Source organism: Vespa velutina, chromosome 19, assembly GCF_912470025.1.
Source record: "Vespa velutina chromosome 19, iVesVel2.1, whole genome shotgun sequence".
Lineage (NCBI taxonomy): Eukaryota > Metazoa > Arthropoda > Insecta > Hymenoptera > Vespidae > Vespa > Vespa velutina.
The window spans coordinates 174,398-192,006 of NC_062206.1; the positions used below are offsets into that span (position 1 = coordinate 174,398).

Consider the following 17,609-nt stretch of genomic DNA (forward strand, 5'->3'; position numbering starts at 1 on the left):
CTGGTTAAATTCAGGTCAGAGTTCATCGATCGACCGCTAGTACATCATCGTCCTAGCGTTTAACCAACGATACGGTCGTACGAAAAAATTTATTTGCCTATGGTCAATCGAAATTGCATTCCTTATAGAATCGTCCAATGAAATAATTGTTAGCGTCGAGCGTACGTCACTACCAAATCGAATTTCATTCGTTCGCACGCGATATAGCAAATATTTATTTGTCGAGCTAACTGTATTTCTTTCTTTTTCTTTCTTTTTTTTCTTTTCCTTTCTCCACAAATCGCAGGGCAAAGGTACGATGACGACGTATTGGTTGATAGGTGAAAAGCCAATCAACAATAATATTAAACAAACAAAGACAGCTCAATCAACCGCCCAACTTCCGCCAGTCCCTAATGAATCAGTGACGCAGCAGCAGCAGCAGCAGCAGCAGAAGATACAACCGATGAAAAATCAATCGATTCAAACGAAAAAGGAATCGAAGGGCCAAACTCACACTACTCAGTCGAAAATTCAGTCTGAAGTGGAATCGCCTCAAGCACATTATGTATCAGTTAAAGATCTTTCGCAAAAGAATCAACCTCAGCAGCAACAGCAACAACAACAAAAACCACAGCATCAACAGGAGAAATCGCAACAGCAACAACAACAAGCAAAACCACAGCAGCAACAACAACAAGCAAAACCACAGCAGCAACAACAACAAGCAAAACCACAGCAGCAACAACAACAAGCAAAACCACAGCAGCAACAACAACAAGCAAAACCACAGCAGCAGCAACAAGCAAAACCACAGCAGCAGCAACAACAACAAGCAAAACCACAGCAGCAGCAGCAACAGAAAGCACAGCAGCAACAACAGCAACCACTACAAGCATCGTATCAAAGTAATCAAAATCGAATACATTTTGGTAGCAGTAATTGCAACATCACGACCACCGGAAACGGAGCACCTGCAGGTCGTGTGACATCAAGCAGTGTCGTTTCGCCAGCTCACGTACGTTCAGTTCCAGTACAACCAAATCGACAGGCTTATACTTACTCGACGGAAAGTATGCCGAATCACACCGAGAGTGGTCCAAACACGCCCCTTCTTTTACCCGCAGACTCGGCGCCTCGAATTTAGCTCTCTTCGTGCGTCTCTTATACCGAGCTTGAAAGCTCGTTGACAAGAATTGAGTATGATTCTACCTTGACGGATATCCTGCCATCTGATAATAACCAAGGAAAAGATTAATTCTTGAATAAAAAGGAAAAAAAAGAAGCTCTTGCTATCGCGAATCGGTCCAGATATCAAAATAGTTAGTGCACGTTCTTGCATTTCTATAAGTTTACAATAGATGGTGAGATATCGCGTATCGAACGAGTGGTGCCATTACCGAACAGTTAGATCGACGGTAAGTCGAATTATAATATGTATACATATGTAATAAGACAAAGTGATCTCTTTCTAGATGGTATTACAGAACTAATAATAAAGTCAATGGTGATGCATCTGACTATATAAATCACCTGATTTTTCCAAAGCTATGTTATGTTGTACGTACTCCTATGATACCGAGGACTTGTTTTAGAGAAAACAAAAAAATGAAGAAAGAGAAGAAAAGAGAGAAGAAGAAGCACCTCCATTTAATATAAGTAGGTATTCGTGGAGAGGTTGACCTGAAGGGCCCCTGGATAGCTCAATGGTTAGAATAGCTGCCTCAAAAAGCGGAAGGCCCGCGTTCTTGAGTCCTGCTCCAGATTACATGACGGCCCTACTTTTTTACGAATCCTACGTATATATATGTATATCTATATGAATGTGCATATATATATATATATATATATATATACATACATTGGGCGAATGATTCAGTATTCAATACCGATTAGCCCGAATCGACCAGTATTAGACAAGGTGCTGTTAACGAGAAAGTGCGTACGACGAAGTGGGGAAAAAAGATTAAGTAAGTTTTCTCGTAGCGATAAATTACTCATATTTCTTTTTACGGACGAAAATCTAGGACACGCGTTTCGTTCATTGTTTTAATTACATCAAAGTATTCACATCTCTTAGGATTAATACTTTTTCGTCGTCTTTCTAAACCGTATTTTTTAAAGCTTTGCCGAAAGAAATCTTAAACGACTATACTCAACAAGTATATTCTTTTCCTTTTTTTAGTTTCATGCCAAAAAGGAGTATGTCCTTGTGTATGTGTGTTGTGCGTGTGTGTGTGTGTGTGAAAGAAAGAGAGAGAGAGAGAGAGAGAGAGAGAGACATAGGACCAAATTAACTTCGATCTGTTGCTATCCTTAAAGTTTCATGGAGATATTATTTTCCATTCATTATAAAGGGTAACACGAAACAAAATGGATGGTATAAGTGCGTGGCGAGACGAATGAAAGGGTGAACTTTGTCATTAACGTTGTACAAGAGAGAATCAATAATGAATTTATTCCAAAGTTATATATATATATATATATATAACTTCGGAATTAAGAAAAGAAAAATCCACTTGAGTTAATTGCGATGGGATAACGAGAGATAAGTATATATATATAAAAATATAGCTATATCTATATATGTATACACGGTCTAACACACAAACACACATATATATGTGTGTATATATATACATATGTGCGTGTGTGTGCGTATATATATGTGTTTACAAAGATGTTACGAAGAAATAGATTATATGTCTGTGAAAAGTTAGACAGTATAGAAGCATCGATGTTCAGCAAGCAATTTCTAGCGAGAAGAGGCTGGGCCTCTCGTGAGTATGATATAAAAAAGGAAACAGATGAAGAGAGTAAGAGCGAAAGAGAGAGCGAGTGTGTTTGTGTATGTAGGATTATATGCATGAGAGAAAGAACCTAAATAAGTAAGTACATATACATAGAATGCGTACGAGCGTTAGTATGTACGTAATATTTTGTGTGTGACTCGAGAGAGCGAGCGTGTTGCGTTGGTCAGTCAATGAGACTATGCGCGCGTGCGACGAGAACAGAGGGGTCAATCGTTTCTTGGCTTCTTGTATATAAGAAACGTGACAAAAGAAAGCAAGGAAAGCGAACGAGCTTATCGTGTATGTATATTGAATATATCATGTCGTAAGAAATAAAAATTATATTTATGTTCATTCCTTTTAACGAGGTCGATATATTCCAAAAATAAAATTCAATCGTTTTCAGGATTACGCGTTTGTTGCGTTTGCTGGTATCGAAAGTGAGAATTTAAAAGGAAAAAAGGAGATAAGGCAGAGAGAGAGAGAGAGAGAGTAGGTCCATCACGTTAGAAAAAACGTGAGAAGGGAAGCATCATTGGTTTCGATTCATATAGAAAATCAAGTTGAATACACGTTAACAAATCGTGTATAAAATTATTCGTATATAAAATTATTATATTAATGAAATAAATTAAAAGACGGCATTCGCGAATATCCAATCGAGATAAAAGTTTACGCGAGTGTAAATTCCAGGATGGCCAGGCTCGCCACAACGAATGCCCCAGGAAACGATTCCAACGTTCACCCATCTGCCATTCCCGAGTTGATGAACCAATGGACCACCAGAGTCTCCCTGACGAAAAAAGAAATAAAGAAAAATAAGGAAGAAAGTAAAAAAAAAAAAAGAAAAAAAAAAGAAAAAAAAAGAAAAAAAAAGTAACTCCAACCTCTAAGGACTAATACATATTTAAAGCTTACGTTACGTTGAAATTCAGTCATGAATGAACTCACGCAGCATGTAGGTTTCTAACGCTTTCAATTCCTTGTGCTTTAGAGATTATGTAATTTTTTTTAATCCTTATACTTGCTAATTCTCCATTAAGGAATCTCCTTAGGAAAGAAAACAAACAAGGAAAAAAATATAACGAATAAGAAAAGAAGAGAGAAAACGAGAAAGAAGAAAAAATAAATAAAAGGGAAAAAGAAAAAGAAGAAAGATCTCAATCCAATCTCAAAGAGCTCTTACACATTTAAAACTCAGTACGGTTAAGAATTAATTCACGTATGTAGCATTTCGATTGATTTTAACGCGTTTGATTTCCTGTGAGAGGATTACGTAAGAGGATTTTTTTCAAGTCGTTCGTGACAATCGTCACTGGAGTCTCCTTAACAAAGAAAAGAAAAGGAAAAAAATAAGATAGTAAGGAAGAAAACAAGAAAATAGGGCCAACCTCAAAGAACTAGTACATATTTAAAGCTCATTACGTCAAAGTTCAGTCAAGGATGAATTCACATACATAGTGTCAGGGTTGACTCTAATGCGTTCTATTTCCTATACTTTAGAGATTACGTAAGGTTATTTTTTTTTTTCTCTCTTCTTTCTTTTTCTATTTCTATCGTCTTCTTAACAAAGAACAGAAAAATAAAAAAGAATAAAGAATAAGAAAGGAAGGAAGAAAATAAGGAAGTAAGTCCAACCTCAAAGAACTAGTACATTCGAAGTTTCATTACGTTATAGTTCGGTCAAGAATGAATTTCACGTAGAGTCTGGGTTGATTCTGACGCGCTCGATTTCCTGCGCTTTAGATATTACATAAGGCTTTTTCTTTTCTTTTTTTCTTCTCTTAATCCTTACCTGACAAGCGTCACGACCTCCTTTGTAAGCGCCTGCGCACATGGTAGCTTTCGTGATACGTTGAGTAAAGCTCTTAATGCACAATTCTTGAGGCCATATCGGTACTGTAACCTCCATAAGAATGGTACTGGCTGGTCCACCATAATACTGTGTTCCCCAGCCTGTTTGAGAAAGAAACGAATATCGGGGTTTATTAACATAGACATTATCTAAGATAAATCTATCATAGGATAGATCGTGTAAGGAAGGATACTTCCCAACCTGTAACAATAGCTGTTTTCTTTTCAAATGTCTGATCGATTGGTGGCAAACATATAGGCCAAATGTAACTGTTGAAGGTAGTGGGTCGTTGTATCTTGATAATGGCAATGTCATTCTCGTACGTGGCTGAATCGAAATCCCTATGGACTCTTATTTCCATAACCGCAAAGTCCAAAGCTCTGGTTTCGTTTGATTTCGTAAAGTCATATTCACCCAGTCTAATGAGAATGTCGCGTGGCTTGAATCTGATTAAAAAGGGAAGTTCTGTTTTAGAAAAGGGAAGTCTAGTTTGGTTAACGTCGCAATAAGTTAGTAAGTAACCAACTTACTGATCCCAAGTACTTTTTCTAATTCGAGCAGATTAACGACTTACTTTTGAACACAATGGGCAGCCGTTAATATGTGTCTGTCGGTGATGAGAACACCTCCGCAATACTGAACCACGTCTTTTCTAAGTAACGCCACCATCCAAGGCCATTCCCGAGGATCAGCCGGTCGTCCACCTACGATTCTCGTACCAATCTTTGTGTTCGTTCCGCATCCTCTCTGTATTCTGCCTTTTCTATCGTCTAAAATATTCATATAAAATAAATCTCGACGACAATTATATTTGTAGTTTGTTAAATGGCACATGGCGAGCCGTTAGAAATAAATCTCGCATAGCGTTCGCATAGATTTGAGATAATCGTCGTATTTAGCGTAACGCAAAGGTAACACTTATGAATTTTAATATATTATCATATTGTATTACCATAATATTATACCATTTATTTAACGTCGCACTTTATTCAAACTACAAGGAAGAGTATATAAAGCGAAAAAAGGAAAAAGAAAAAAATATAGTTGAAGACAAACTTGTTCACATCTTGCATCTCTCTCTCTCTCTCTCTCTCTCCCTCTCTCTCTTTTACTACCTGGATTATTTTCCTCTTCGCTGTAAAAACTTGCTATAGAAGGTAATGGACCGGCCAGACTTTTCACGAACGACAAATTCGATGTACTCAGTGACTCGTTCGGGCAACAAATTCCTATTTGACTAAAAAATATGTTTATCGGTGAAGAAAGTTAAATAAAAAGAAAAGATGTATGATATTCGAGATAACTCACGTGCGATTGAGAATGCACATATTATTGAGAAATTGACTGGTATTCGATCGGACGTCGTCGAGTACGCATTCTCCGATTTGTTTACAGTGGCCTTCCTTGTTGGCCGGAGTCAAGCAAGCTTGAGATATTTCGTATATCTACAATGGAAATATTTTTATTTCATTATCTATGGACTTAGAATAATAAATTTCACGTTATTCTTAGATATTTGACAATATATATAATAATTTATATTTTAATACGTGTATCACCTTCTCCTCGGTATATCCTCGATCGACGTCTTGTCCATTTTGAATATCTAAGAACAATATAATATGCGTTAATAGTGATAACAATGAGAAAAAATTTTAAATAATCGTTTATTCGTTTAAATCTTTTCATTATCGACGAATTGTAATCGTTCCTTTCCGAGAATTCATCGAGAACATTTATTAACGTCTCCTACGGAATTTTTCTTTCTTACGTTTTACGTCGATTTACTATACCTCTTTTCTTTCTTCCTTTCGATCGATTTGGATAAATTTACAAGTCGTATTTCGACGATTTTCTATGCGAAGGCCTACCTTCTCCCTCACGGTATAACCAACCATCGCTTTGCGTCAATCTTGCGCAATCGAATTTAATACATAAGTTATTCAGCACTTGGTCTCATTAAACTTTGATGCGATTTAAACTAATTCTTATTTCTTAATGTAAGAAATAGGATTGACCATGAATTTACTCGTTTCGATTGAAAAATTTATATACGAAGTTAAAAAACGATAAAATCATTGACATTTCGTAATTCTTCCTACTTAATAATATATTATATGTATGTATATATTTATATATATATATATATATATATATATATATATATATAATAGGAGACGTATGCTTACTTGTAATGTTTGTTTGATCGAGAGGAAGGCAGTGATTGCTTCGAAGTACGAAAAGGAGCATCGTTAATGATGCCGTACCAAGGATCTTCTTAATAATCGACATTTAAATGCTCGTCCTTTCGTCGTTGGAATCGTCGTAATCGTTGTAGTCGATTGTAGTCAGTTATGATTAAGAGAATTTAAACTATGTCGTGACAGAATATACCGAACGCTCTAGTGAATCACGAACGACAACACTAAAATATAAGAAGACCGCTGCTTAAATAGTGAACGCCTGTTATGTATACAGCCCGCTATACAGAGATCCACATTAATTTGCTAAGCGACAGGCGTATGAGAACGTAAGAAAAAAGAAAAGAAGGAAGGGAAGGAAGAAAGAAAGGGAAACAAGAAAAAAAAGGAAAAAAGAAAATAAATGAAAATCGTCATTAATGAAAAGTTTATATTAATCTCGAGCGCGAATAATTTTCAGAACATTGAAGCTCCGATCGCATCATATTAATCTTTCTCTCTCTCTCTCTCTCTCCCTATGTACATATATACATATATATATGACAGCGAAGTAAATGTATAATAAATCGAGTGCGTAACTTGAGAAATATTCGATTCCGTTTATACCTATTTACTTATACATAGTTATAAAGCCTAACTTATACGTAGTTATATGGGAAGAAATAAAGATAAAGAGAGAGAGAGAGAGAGAGAGAGAAGGACGAAAGAAAAAAAATGGGAGGATAGATAAAACCATAGCATACTACTAGGACAACACATAATGACCAGAGTATAAATCCATCGGGTCTTCTTCGTCTTCTTTTCTAAACGGACATCACCCACATACCTGTACAGGCCATTGCCTTCTCGTAGAGGTCTCACGTGTTTAGAACGCTCGGTTCGAGCTCAAAGATACCTATGTATTTCTCCTCCTTCTTCTCATCCTCTTTATCCTACTTCCTCCTATCTTCTCCTCCCCTCCTCCTCCTCCAATCTCCTCCTCCTTTTTCTTTTTCTTCTTCCTCAACTCTGTCCTACATTTCTTCATTCAAAGAGAAGGTCGGGGATTTGCAGCCGGAAAAGGATCCTTTCGTGATCCGATAACTATGCGGATACTTGTAACGTAACGTAACATATTATGAGAAAAATAATCTAAGAAACAACTCAACTCAATGAGATATATCAGTTTAAACGAATAAACTGGTGGATGATGGTTTACTCGCTCGTTCCTTCGGTTGTTCGTCTGGTTCGTGTCTCTGTGAAATATTGTCATCACCCACATGCACGGCACGTCGTTTCTCGGCCATATAAGATAAAGTCAGTTTGACCGTTCGACCGTTTTCTTCTTGTAACAACGTTTACCGCTACGCCACGTATCTTTAAGTATCTACGTTTCAATTAGCCAACCGCGTAAGAAGACCAAAGCGATACTATTCCATGAAAATCATCTCTTGGATTCTATCTATCGGAGAGATTTATCTCGCAGATCTCTTTATAGAGGAATCCGTCCAATCGATCGTAAGATATCAGAGGAGGGAAACGATCACGTACGTTCATGTTAACTAAGAGACGGAAAGATGCTTGAGAGAGAGAGAGAGAGAGAGAAATAAGGAGAAATCCGTCGAGAATCGCGATTGGGGGCAGAGCTGGGGGCATTGCCATTTATGGCACCCCCCATATATATATATATATATATATATATATATATGTTCGCCAACTACAGCTCTCTTTGATCTTCTCATTCAGCATATATGTATGTATACGTACCTATGTACGTATGTATGTATGTGTAATCGCAAAGTTCTCTTCATGCGTTAACGAAACCTACCTTTTTTGTACGTTCGAATCCTCGTCTCGACCCGAATGTAACAGGGAGGACAGCTTGAACGAGAAAGATCGTGAGACTTTCCATGAAAATGAAGGTAAAGATTAACATCTCATGTTAACGAGTCAACGCGTATCGAGATTAAGACGAGAGAGAGAGAGAGAGAGAGAGAGAGAAGAGAAAAAGAGAAAAAATGATAGGAGTTAAATAGACCGGTCGAGAACTCCTCCATCTTTTCTTGTTCTTACGCCCACGTGTGTGTACATATATACATATGTGTATATATAGTCAGGAATTATGGCCGCAATGTAAAAGACAATGATCCCACATCTAAGTCCTTTAAGGATGTTTCACGTAATTATTTACTTACATAATTACGAAAGGGTCGTATTACCACTTCTCCTTGCTTCTTATTTATAAATGTATACATATACACATACATATATTATACAAAGATGTAGCGACTTTAATAGATCTAACGTTTAAATAATAAAATCGCATTAACAATAAGATAATGCAAAACAAGTATGAAAGAACTATGCATATATCTGTAACATAAAATAGACGCGAATTTTATCATTAACTCCGTCCAATCGTATACGACGTCATCATACGTAAACATGGATTGTTCATTCATCCTGTAAAAAGTGCATTTGAAAATCTTTGTTCGTCTATACACATTCTTTTGATTTGGCGTCTACGCATCGAAGGGAGATCTCGTCGAGTACCTTCCTCCCCTCCTACCGTCCTCTTCCTCCTCCCCAGCCCGTTCCCTTACCAACCCCTCCTTGTAATTTGCACATCGTTCCACCTGGCGACGCGCGATTCTTTATTACCTCGGTCTTTCTCTTCCTTTAAGCAAAATTTACGTCCGCCACCCTCCCTCCTCTCCCCAGCCTCCTTCCTTCACCCCCTCGGTTCCTCTCGACGTCTTTTCTCACGTCTTCGAGTCCGTTCCTTTAACCGACACAGTGGTGCTTCGAACGTACCAAAAGGCACTTGCATTATTTATGAGAACGGAATACTTAATTAGTAAGATAAGGATCGTTTTATTTTTTTCCTTTTCTTTGTCTTTTTATTTTTCCTTTTTTTTTTTTTTGTTCCTCCTTGCATATACACGTTTTCTTTTTTTTCCCCGTTTCGCTTTTTATATAGATCGTCGCGAAATTTCTTATTTCTCTTTTATATTTTCTCATTTATTTTTTGTTTCCTTTCTCGTTGTTCTTTTTTTCCTCTTTTGAATTCATAAAAAAAGAACGACGATAAATATCTCTTCTCGCGAAATATTTTTCTTCTTTCTTAGCCTTGGAATTGTTCTCTTTTCTTTTCTCTTTTTATTTTTCTTCTGTTTTACATTTAACGCTAATTGTAAGCGCGTAAGCACAATCGATAAAATCTTACAAATCACTCGTCGAGTTGCTCTTTTTTTCTTCCTTTTTTACCACATTAGCTTTTTTTACCACAGCTCTAAGACTTTCATTGAATCGGATTTAAAAAAGAAATTAAATAAGAGAAATTTTTTGTCACTTAGCATTTATTTCGATAGCTCTTTATTCTTTACTTTTACATTTAACAATAATTGCCAAAACAATATATCGCATGTATCGATAAAATTTTACGCGGATAAGGGGATAACCTTTCTTCCTCCCTCTTTCTTTCTTTCCTTCCTTTCTTCTTTTTTTTTTTTTTTTTTTTTTTTTCGATAAAAAAATTATTATTGTAGCCGTGCGAGGATATTACGAGTGTGGCTTAAGCGGAACGGGTTTAGCATTAGGATCATCAAGGTCTAAAGTATAGCCGGTTACGTCGATTCCTCCCTTCGTCTGATTGTAATATTTTTCGGTGTGATAAAAAGTTCTACCTATCACTTTATCCTCGATGTCATAAGAGTATGGTTGACCGTTAGGAAGATGTCCTGACGTGATTATCCTTGACGTACCAAGACCACCATTAGTAATAATCGTACCAGGACCACTCGTGATAATCGTACTACCGCCGGTTGCGTAACTTTTCAGTTCTCCTAAAAGTAATAATTAAAAAATATAAACGATGAGTCAGAAAATTATTAGTAGATGTTGAAATATGAACGAAAGAAAGAAGAAAAGAAAAATAAATGTTAAAAAAATAAGCAAGATTATTAAAACCAAAGGGGAAATAAAACGGATTATATTTCTATAAGTCGCTTGAATTAAAATCGAGATAAGAGTATACTCCTCTGATAAGAGGAGATTGTCGTCGGTGCGACATCAGGGTTGCGTCGATCAGGGAGGTGCGTGAAAATATTTCCTTTTCCTTTTCGGTATTTAAATAGAGACATGCGATTCGACGGGCGTATTTTATTCTCATACACCTAATATTTTATTATTATCGTTTGAAATTACACCATCATTATGATTAACGATCGCGAACTAACAAAGGTGCCGATTAACGAATGTTATAAACATTTTTCAATAAAAGGTCATAACTAAGTCCTATCGTCGTTCTAACCGATGCAATCTTCTTGCATCGTGCGTTAAAGTATAAGTCACTCGTAAAGGATTCTTAACCGAGGAGGATAAAAGGGAAGAAAAAAAAAAAGAAAATAAATAAAAGGATCTTTGATTGAAGATAAGGAGCGTATAAGACACCTCGGGGGATATCACGAGTAAAATCACGGTAATAAAAGTTTCCCGTAATATAAATCGAGATCCTCTTTGATATTATCACGAAGTTTGATGATTGGAAGGAGGTCGTCGATGAACGCGATCGTCGTTCTCCTTGAATCGATCGAACGAACGAACGAACGAACGAACGAACGAACGAACGAACGAACGAACGAACGAACGAACGAACGGTCTCGGTCGATAGTGAAAGGATCTCTTTCGTCTCCATTTTTTTCTCTTTTTTCTTTTTCTCTTGCATCCGCTTAAGAATATAGAATCTCCATTATAGTGGAAGAAAAAGCAAAACAAAAAAAATGTAAAAACCGTTAAAGACTTATTCGGAGATTGAAAATGCATGTCTCTTTTTTTTCCAATTTATTACCTTTCTTAATTGCCTCCTGAACGTCCTCCTCGATATTTGCAGTTAGCTTTCTTACGTCGGCCAACGACTTTTCCACGTTCTTTTGTATGTCATATTGTAAATTTTGTACACCCTGTTGTATTCCCCGTTGGAATTCACTCAAATCCATTTTAAATCCGCCCAACCAATCGTCCGTTTGACCTTCGCTAGTGCTGCAATAGTTTTATATAAAGATTGCGAAATATTATGATTGCTATTTTTTTCTTTGTTTGTTTTTCTTTCTTTTTTCTTCTTCGTGCAGCGCAGTAGCGAAATAGTTAAGCCACGTAGACAGTTACGTCGACAACAACAACCGATATATCTCGCTTTCTATTGGTCTCTTAATATCTATGTACTATGTGTGTGTATATATATATATATATATATATACATACATGCACACATCATTTCATGTATACATATATATATATATATACATGTATATATGAAGAAACACTCACAAGATCATCCAAATCCCAAGCGCAAGTAGCAACTTTGCATACGTCATCTTGAATTTTCTCTTCTGTTCGTGTTGGTGTATGCAGAGATGCAAGTGTATAAAAAATAAATGCAAAAGAAAGAGAAAAGGGTACGAATTCGAAATAAAATCGAATTTAATCGATCGCCGGCAAACAATGTGACGGATACGATTACGTGTTCGTGGTTACTTACTTAGTTACGACGCGTGGTTGAAAACAACTGCGTGGTGAAACTGTAATGTGCTACGGCGCAATGCACCGACGTTTTTATACTTCACTAATACCACTATATATTCAAGCTTGTTCGTTAGTTTAACGTCGTCACCGTCGTAGTCGTTGTAATCGTAGTCGTAGGCGAAGCTCTACTATCCAACCGGCTAACAAATTAACTAACTAACTAACAACGTTGTCATCCTCGTGATTTGTCTATTGCATTGTATTCGATATAACAATAATGATTATTAATAAAGATTTACTAGATCAAGTTCGTCGATCGATACGAATACATGCTCAAAGCACGATAATACATATCGCATTATCGCAGGAATCGCGAAATAATTTTTTTTTAATTTTTCTTTAACCTCGATCGCATATGGTTAAGTATGAATCATGATCATACGATTCGAACGCGTAGATACGTATGTATTATATATATATATATTACGTATTATGTATATCAAAAAGAAATTAGTTGAATATAATGATTGCTCAACACCGACGATTGACGCTTACTTTAAACGATTCTACGTTCTTCTTCTTCTTCTTCTCTTTCTCGCAATTTGCTCGAACACAATCATCGGTTCCGTTCTCTCTTTAGGGTTTTAGCTCGTGCCTGGTAACGAGACGAGCGCTTCGTGAAGCCGATTAAGGATAAGAGGATCTGAAAGGAGAATAGAAAGAGAGAGAGAGAGAGAGAGAGAGAGAGAGAGAGAGAGAGACGACTGCAATTCGTCCAAATAGTTAGCTATCTTTCTTCGAACGATTGACGTCTTTATTTTCAGTCGACTTTCAACGATTAGTTCATTATTACATTTACATACATAAGTGTATTACATTTTCTCTAGAACTTAGTCTTATCACGGATAATTTTTTAAATCTTGATATTTCAATGGTACGTCTATGATTATTTTGTATGGTTAGATTATGATTAAATAGATATTAATAATAAATATAATAAGAGAATAAATGTAAGAATTAAGAAAATAAAACGAAAACATTTATTTTCAAATTTTAATTATCTATGAAAATAATATTAATTTTTATAATTTTTCACGCAATAATTATTAACTTTCAATGGAACACTACATCGTAATTCTATTTTATGGATTCTATTCATACCAATGTATTTACACGCACGCATATACGTATATGTACACTTGAAAATTTTATCGTCGATAGATAAATAGATAGGTAGATAGATACCTTAATAACGAACGAAGCGGATAAACGAAAAGACACGTGCTATTATTATTCGTTGACGTTGTAAACAGTTACGAGAGATCCTTTGCATGCCGTTTTTCCTCGATGTTGTTGTTCAACGTCCCGTTGGAACGCAGGATAGAGTCATAAAGTCGTCGAAAGTAGCGTAACCAGTGCTCGAGTAGGCACTCGACGACGACGAGCAAAGGGAATTCATACGACGAGAGGTAAGGTCGATATATTCCAGAGAGAGAAACAGAGAGAGAGAGAGAGAGAGAGAGAGAGAGAGAGAGAGAGAGAACTTTGTTGACCCATGGGCCAGAAACAGGTTCTGAATTCGGGATTATACAGCACGAACGAAACCGCATCTTCTCGTACGAGACTCCTCTTCTTATCCTCCTCTTTGGATTATACGCATTGATCTTCCCTTACTCCCTATCCTTATAGTAAACGGCCTCCTCTATACTTTTCGTCCTTGAACCCTTTCTCCCTTCCATTACCGTCGTTTTCTCGTGAGGGCAGGTAGTAGCTCGAGGTGGGTCCACCTCGTAAACGCGTAATCATGTTCTTTGCCCTCTCTCTCTCTCTCTCTCTCTCTCTCTCTCTCTCTCTCTCTTTGACGGGGAGGCGGGAGAGAGAGAGAGAGAGAGGGGGAGGGGGGGGGGAAATAAAAAGAGTTGAATCGAGCGGAGCCGATGTACGAGACCTATCGTCCTTGACGGATTGTAACCTTGAGATAGGACGAGTCTTCAGATGAATGACAAGTAATGTCTTCCATCGTCCATCGAAAGGACGATATGTCAGAGGATTGATCCTTCTTTGAATTTGTCTCTCACGTTTTGTAACTTCTTTCGAGAGGATAGAAAATAGAAGAAAAGAAAAAAAAACGACAACAATAACAATAAGAATAAGAGTAACAATAATTTGTTACATCATCAATCATCTTATGACGCGTTTTAAATGCTTCAAGTAGAATTATTTTTTCGAATTATTATTTCTTTTAAATTTGCCTCATGTTTCATTTTTGTTAAAATATATTTATTTGTTTTTTTGTTGTCTCGGACATTATGAGAGGACAAAATGTGAAAAAAAAAAAGTACTAGAAAAACAATAACTTGTTATATTATCGACCATCTTCCGATGCGTTTTAAATAACTGAAAATCGAATTGTTTTATTACTATCGAATAACGATCTTTGTCGAATTCGTTTCGCTTTTGTCGCGTTTTAATCGACAGGACAAATGAAAAAGGAACAAAAGAGGAACAAAAGAGGAAAAAGAACAAAAAGGAATAACAATGACAACAACACCACCATAAGTTTTACTCGTCAACCATCTTTCGATTCATTGTAAGCAACTAAAAATAGAACTACTTTATTATTATGATCTTTTTGGAAGACAAAAAAAGAAGAAAGAAACAACAACAACTTGTTAAATCAACAGCCGTCTGTTCCTTTGAACATCTAAAAATAAAATAATTTAATAAAATATCATCGATCGAATTCAAATTACCGCCATAGCGAATCCTGAATGTTTTACGATCGAATGAAAAGCGATTGGCCGGGCTCGCTCGTAGCGCCAAATGGCGACGACCTAGCGGCGACCGCGGGAAACTTTGAAAACTGCTTCTCCTTCCACGAGAATAACTCAGTCAGCTGCCTTTGCTTTCATAGGCCGTACGAGAAACGTAGAAGGAGAAAGAACGAGAGATAGAAAGAATGAGAGAGAGAGAGAGAGAGGGAGAGAAAGAGAATGAGAGAGAAAGGAAACAGCCGAGAGCTGGTAGGCCGATCGGTGCGAGGAAGGGGAAGGGAGAAAAAGGTCGTTGGAGTGGTAAACTGGTGTACTCGTGGCGCACACCGTCCCGAGTCTTCAGTCAGTCTTTGGATGGCGGAGTGTAAGTCGTGTGAATCGTTAAGGTTGTGTGTCTCCTTTTCTCTCTCTCTCTCTCTCTCTCTCTCTCTCTCTTACACTCTCCCGTCCGCTCCTCCCTTTTCCTCTACCGACCCTTCAATATTTCTTCCGTCGTGTAAACAAACGCGACGACATTTTTCTATCACTACAGATCGAACAACAAACGTTCTATAGGTTTATCATCTCTCGTTATTATAATATAATTGGCGAATTTTCTTTAACTGCGTGATTTGCCAAACAAATACGCACACACACACACACATACACATATATATATATGATATATAAGGAGAAATTAAAAAGAGATAAGAAAAGAAGAAGGAGGCAAAGTTTAGAAGAGCATTAGTGAAATGAAGTGACGTTTTCGTACTCTCCCAATGTGATCCTTTTTTTTGGTTTCTTCTTTATTTTCTTTTTCCCTTCCTTCCTTCCTCATTTCTTTCCCTCTTCCCCGAAAAGAAGTTTAACAAATATGAAAATCTACGTCGAACGTGGACAAAAACAACATGAGGGATAAAACAACGCCGGTTAGACGAATCTTGGATGATTTTTAAGAAGACGATTACCGAAAGATCGTTTCGACGAGAGTATAAAAAGTAAGTACTTAAAGTATTTTAAATAAGATCAAGTATTCAAAAGTAAATATTTCAAGTGGAACAACTCTTCGTAAAAAAACTTTTCTCCTCTTGTTACGAGGCTGATAGGGTGGGAGGTAAGGAGGAGATGATACAAAAAGAAAAAGGAAAAGAAAAAGTCAGCAAACTACTAAGTTATATACAGTATCTATTAAATTTGGAACGTAAGCGATCTAGAATAACAGAAAGTAGACAAAAGTTATTACAAGCATAGATAGTTGGCGCTCCTTGATCACGTGACAGCAACGTTTAACCGAACCCGAACGAAGGCGTCCTTAAGGTGCGCGTGGGTGTAATTAGTTATGGTTTTACCATCTCGTTAGAAAAAGAGAGAGGGAGCATAGAGTGGATGAACGAAGGTCTTGGAAGCGGTAAAATTTATTCTCGTCTTCGTCCTCATCCTCGTCATGCTTTGTAAGAGAATGGATCGTAAACAAAAAAATTTTTTTTTCTTTCTTTTTTGCTCCAAGTAATCACGAGAATATGACGATTTACGGTTCTATACTTTTAGCGTTCTCATTTTCTCATTCTGTGTTTACATATATACATAAGTACATACTTATTTATACATATTTTAGCGTCTATGCATTTATACGTAAAATATACGTACTTACGTACGTACGATTAAACGATGATATTTCTCTCGCGATTAATTCAACGACGACCTCGTACAATCGTAAGAAAGTCAATCGACGACTTTGTATATCTATATATATATCTATATATATATATATATCTATATATGTATATATATATATATATATATATATATATATATATGTATATATATATATGGTCATCGTATTGAGAATGTGGGATCGAAGAGATCATTGCTGTTCGGACTTTCAATCGATTTGATGCTGACCGAGAGGGAAGGAGAGGCTCAATTGGAATGATCTATGGAGTATAGCGAAAATTTATATTTGTTTTTCATAGATTTCGCGTATGTAGATCCTGGAACATAAATTAATAATACATCGTCGTACGAGATCTAGAAATTGATGTTACATATACATACGTATGTATATATATTTATTATGTATTTACGATTTTCATAATATCAGTTAAAAAGACGACGTTTATAAACGAGCTTCGATTCTCATGACTCGTGTGATCCTAATCTCTCTCTCTCTCTCTCTCTCTCTCTCTCTCTCTCTCTCCCTCTTTCTCTTCATCTCATCTCTATTTCTCTCTTTCTTGCCTATAGTCTGGTATTATAGGAGCATTTCAGTATCGTAATAGGATTATGGCATTAACGCACGTATCGAGGACAGTATCCGTTAGTATTAGCCACTTCCTGCCACGCACTCTCTCCTTCTCTCTATCCCTCTGTTTGTCTCTCTCTCTTTCTTCTCTTATCCTTTCTTCATTTCTTCATTTTTCATTTTGTTCTTCATCATGGATCTTCCGACCGTAGCAATTACGCCGTTTCTCGCTATGAAGAAACCTTACCTGACTTTTCCTTTTTTTTCTAAATCCCTCCTTCAAAT

The 17,609-nt window shown here is 36.6% G+C and overlaps 4 protein-coding genes across 7 annotated transcripts in view; 2 read left to right on the forward strand and 2 right to left on the reverse strand.

The window, feature by feature from the left end:
- The window catches only part of LOC124955905 (atrial natriuretic peptide receptor 1-like), a 39,986-nt gene extending 36,861 nt beyond the window's left edge, over positions 1-3,125 (forward strand). The window contains 1 exon segment of the mRNA XM_047511032.1: positions 287-3,125. Within this exon segment, the coding sequence (XP_047366988.1) occupies positions 287-1,126 (840 nt within the window). The 3' untranslated portion in view covers positions 1,127-3,125.
- A 240-nt stretch (positions 3,126-3,365) lies between these two features.
- On the reverse strand, positions 3,366-7,061 carry LOC124955899 (venom protease-like). Its single transcript, XM_047511023.1, has 8 exons — positions 6,816-7,061; positions 6,186-6,232; positions 5,935-6,071; positions 5,742-5,863; positions 5,201-5,396; positions 4,828-5,072; positions 4,567-4,727; positions 3,366-3,564 (listed from the first exon to the last, which is right to left on the reverse strand). The coding sequence occupies exons 1-8, from the start codon at positions 6,916-6,918 to the stop codon at positions 3,403-3,405; spliced, it is 1,173 nt and encodes a 390-aa protein (XP_047366979.1). The 5' UTR covers positions 6,919-7,061; the 3' UTR covers positions 3,366-3,402.
- A 2,877-nt stretch (positions 7,062-9,938) lies between these two features.
- LOC124955903 lies at positions 9,939-12,496 on the reverse strand. Of its 3 annotated transcripts, XM_047511029.1 has the most exons (4): positions 12,346-12,488; positions 12,135-12,196; positions 11,656-11,846; positions 9,939-10,651 (listed from the first exon to the last, which is right to left on the reverse strand). In XM_047511029.1, the coding sequence occupies exons 2-4, from the start codon at positions 12,179-12,181 to the stop codon at positions 10,368-10,370; spliced, it is 522 nt and encodes a 173-aa protein (XP_047366985.1). In that variant the 5' UTR covers positions 12,182-12,196; positions 12,346-12,488; the 3' UTR covers positions 9,939-10,367. The 3 variants fall into 3 exon arrangements, with proteins under 3 accessions (XP_047366985.1, XP_047366986.1, XP_047366984.1); XM_047511030.1 differs by lacking the exon at positions 12,135-12,196 and having other exon boundaries at positions 9,940-10,651; positions 12,346-12,496; XM_047511028.1 differs by having other exon boundaries at positions 9,942-10,651; positions 12,135-12,420.
- Positions 12,497-15,429: 2,933 nt separating this feature from the next.
- The window catches only part of LOC124955889 (semaphorin-5A), a 55,303-nt gene continuing 53,123 nt past the window's right edge, over positions 15,430-17,609 (forward strand). Inside the window, exon 1 of one of the 2 annotated variants that reach the window (XM_047510982.1) lies at positions 15,430-16,080. In XM_047510982.1, the coding sequence (XP_047366938.1) occupies positions 16,028-16,080 (53 nt within the window). In that variant the 5' untranslated portion in view covers positions 15,430-16,027. The remainder of the gene's footprint in view (positions 16,081-17,609) is intronic. The other variant, XM_047510983.1, reaches the window with a different exon arrangement.

What these genes read in the sequence shown, in the direction of transcription:
- LOC124955903 (XM_047511029.1), bottom strand. Translation starts at nt 12,181, where the DNA reads ATGACGTATGCAAAGTTGCTACTTGCGCTTGGGATTTGGATGATCTT. An exon ending in CTTGGGATTTGGATGATCTT is followed by an intron (nt 11,847 to 12,134) that starts GTGAGTGTTTCT and finishes AAACTATTGCAG; the next exon opens with CACTAGCGAAGGTCAAACGG. An exon ending in TCAGGAGGCAATTAAGAAAG is followed by an intron (nt 10,652 to 11,655) that starts GTAATAAATTGG and finishes TATTACTTTTAG; the next exon opens with GAGAACTGAAAAGTTACGCA.
- LOC124955899 (XM_047511023.1), bottom strand. Translation starts at nt 6,918, where the DNA reads ATGTCGATTATTAAGAAGATCCTTGGTACGGCATCATTAACGATGCTC. An exon ending in GCTGCCCATTGTGTTCAAAA is followed by an intron (nt 5,073 to 5,200) that starts GTAAGTCGTTAA and finishes CTTTTTAATCAG; the next exon opens with ATTCAAGCCACGCGACATTC. An exon ending in GAAAACAGCTATTGTTACAG is followed by an intron (nt 4,728 to 4,827) that starts GTTGGGAAGTAT and finishes TTTCTCAAACAG; the next exon opens with GCTGGGGAACACAGTATTAT.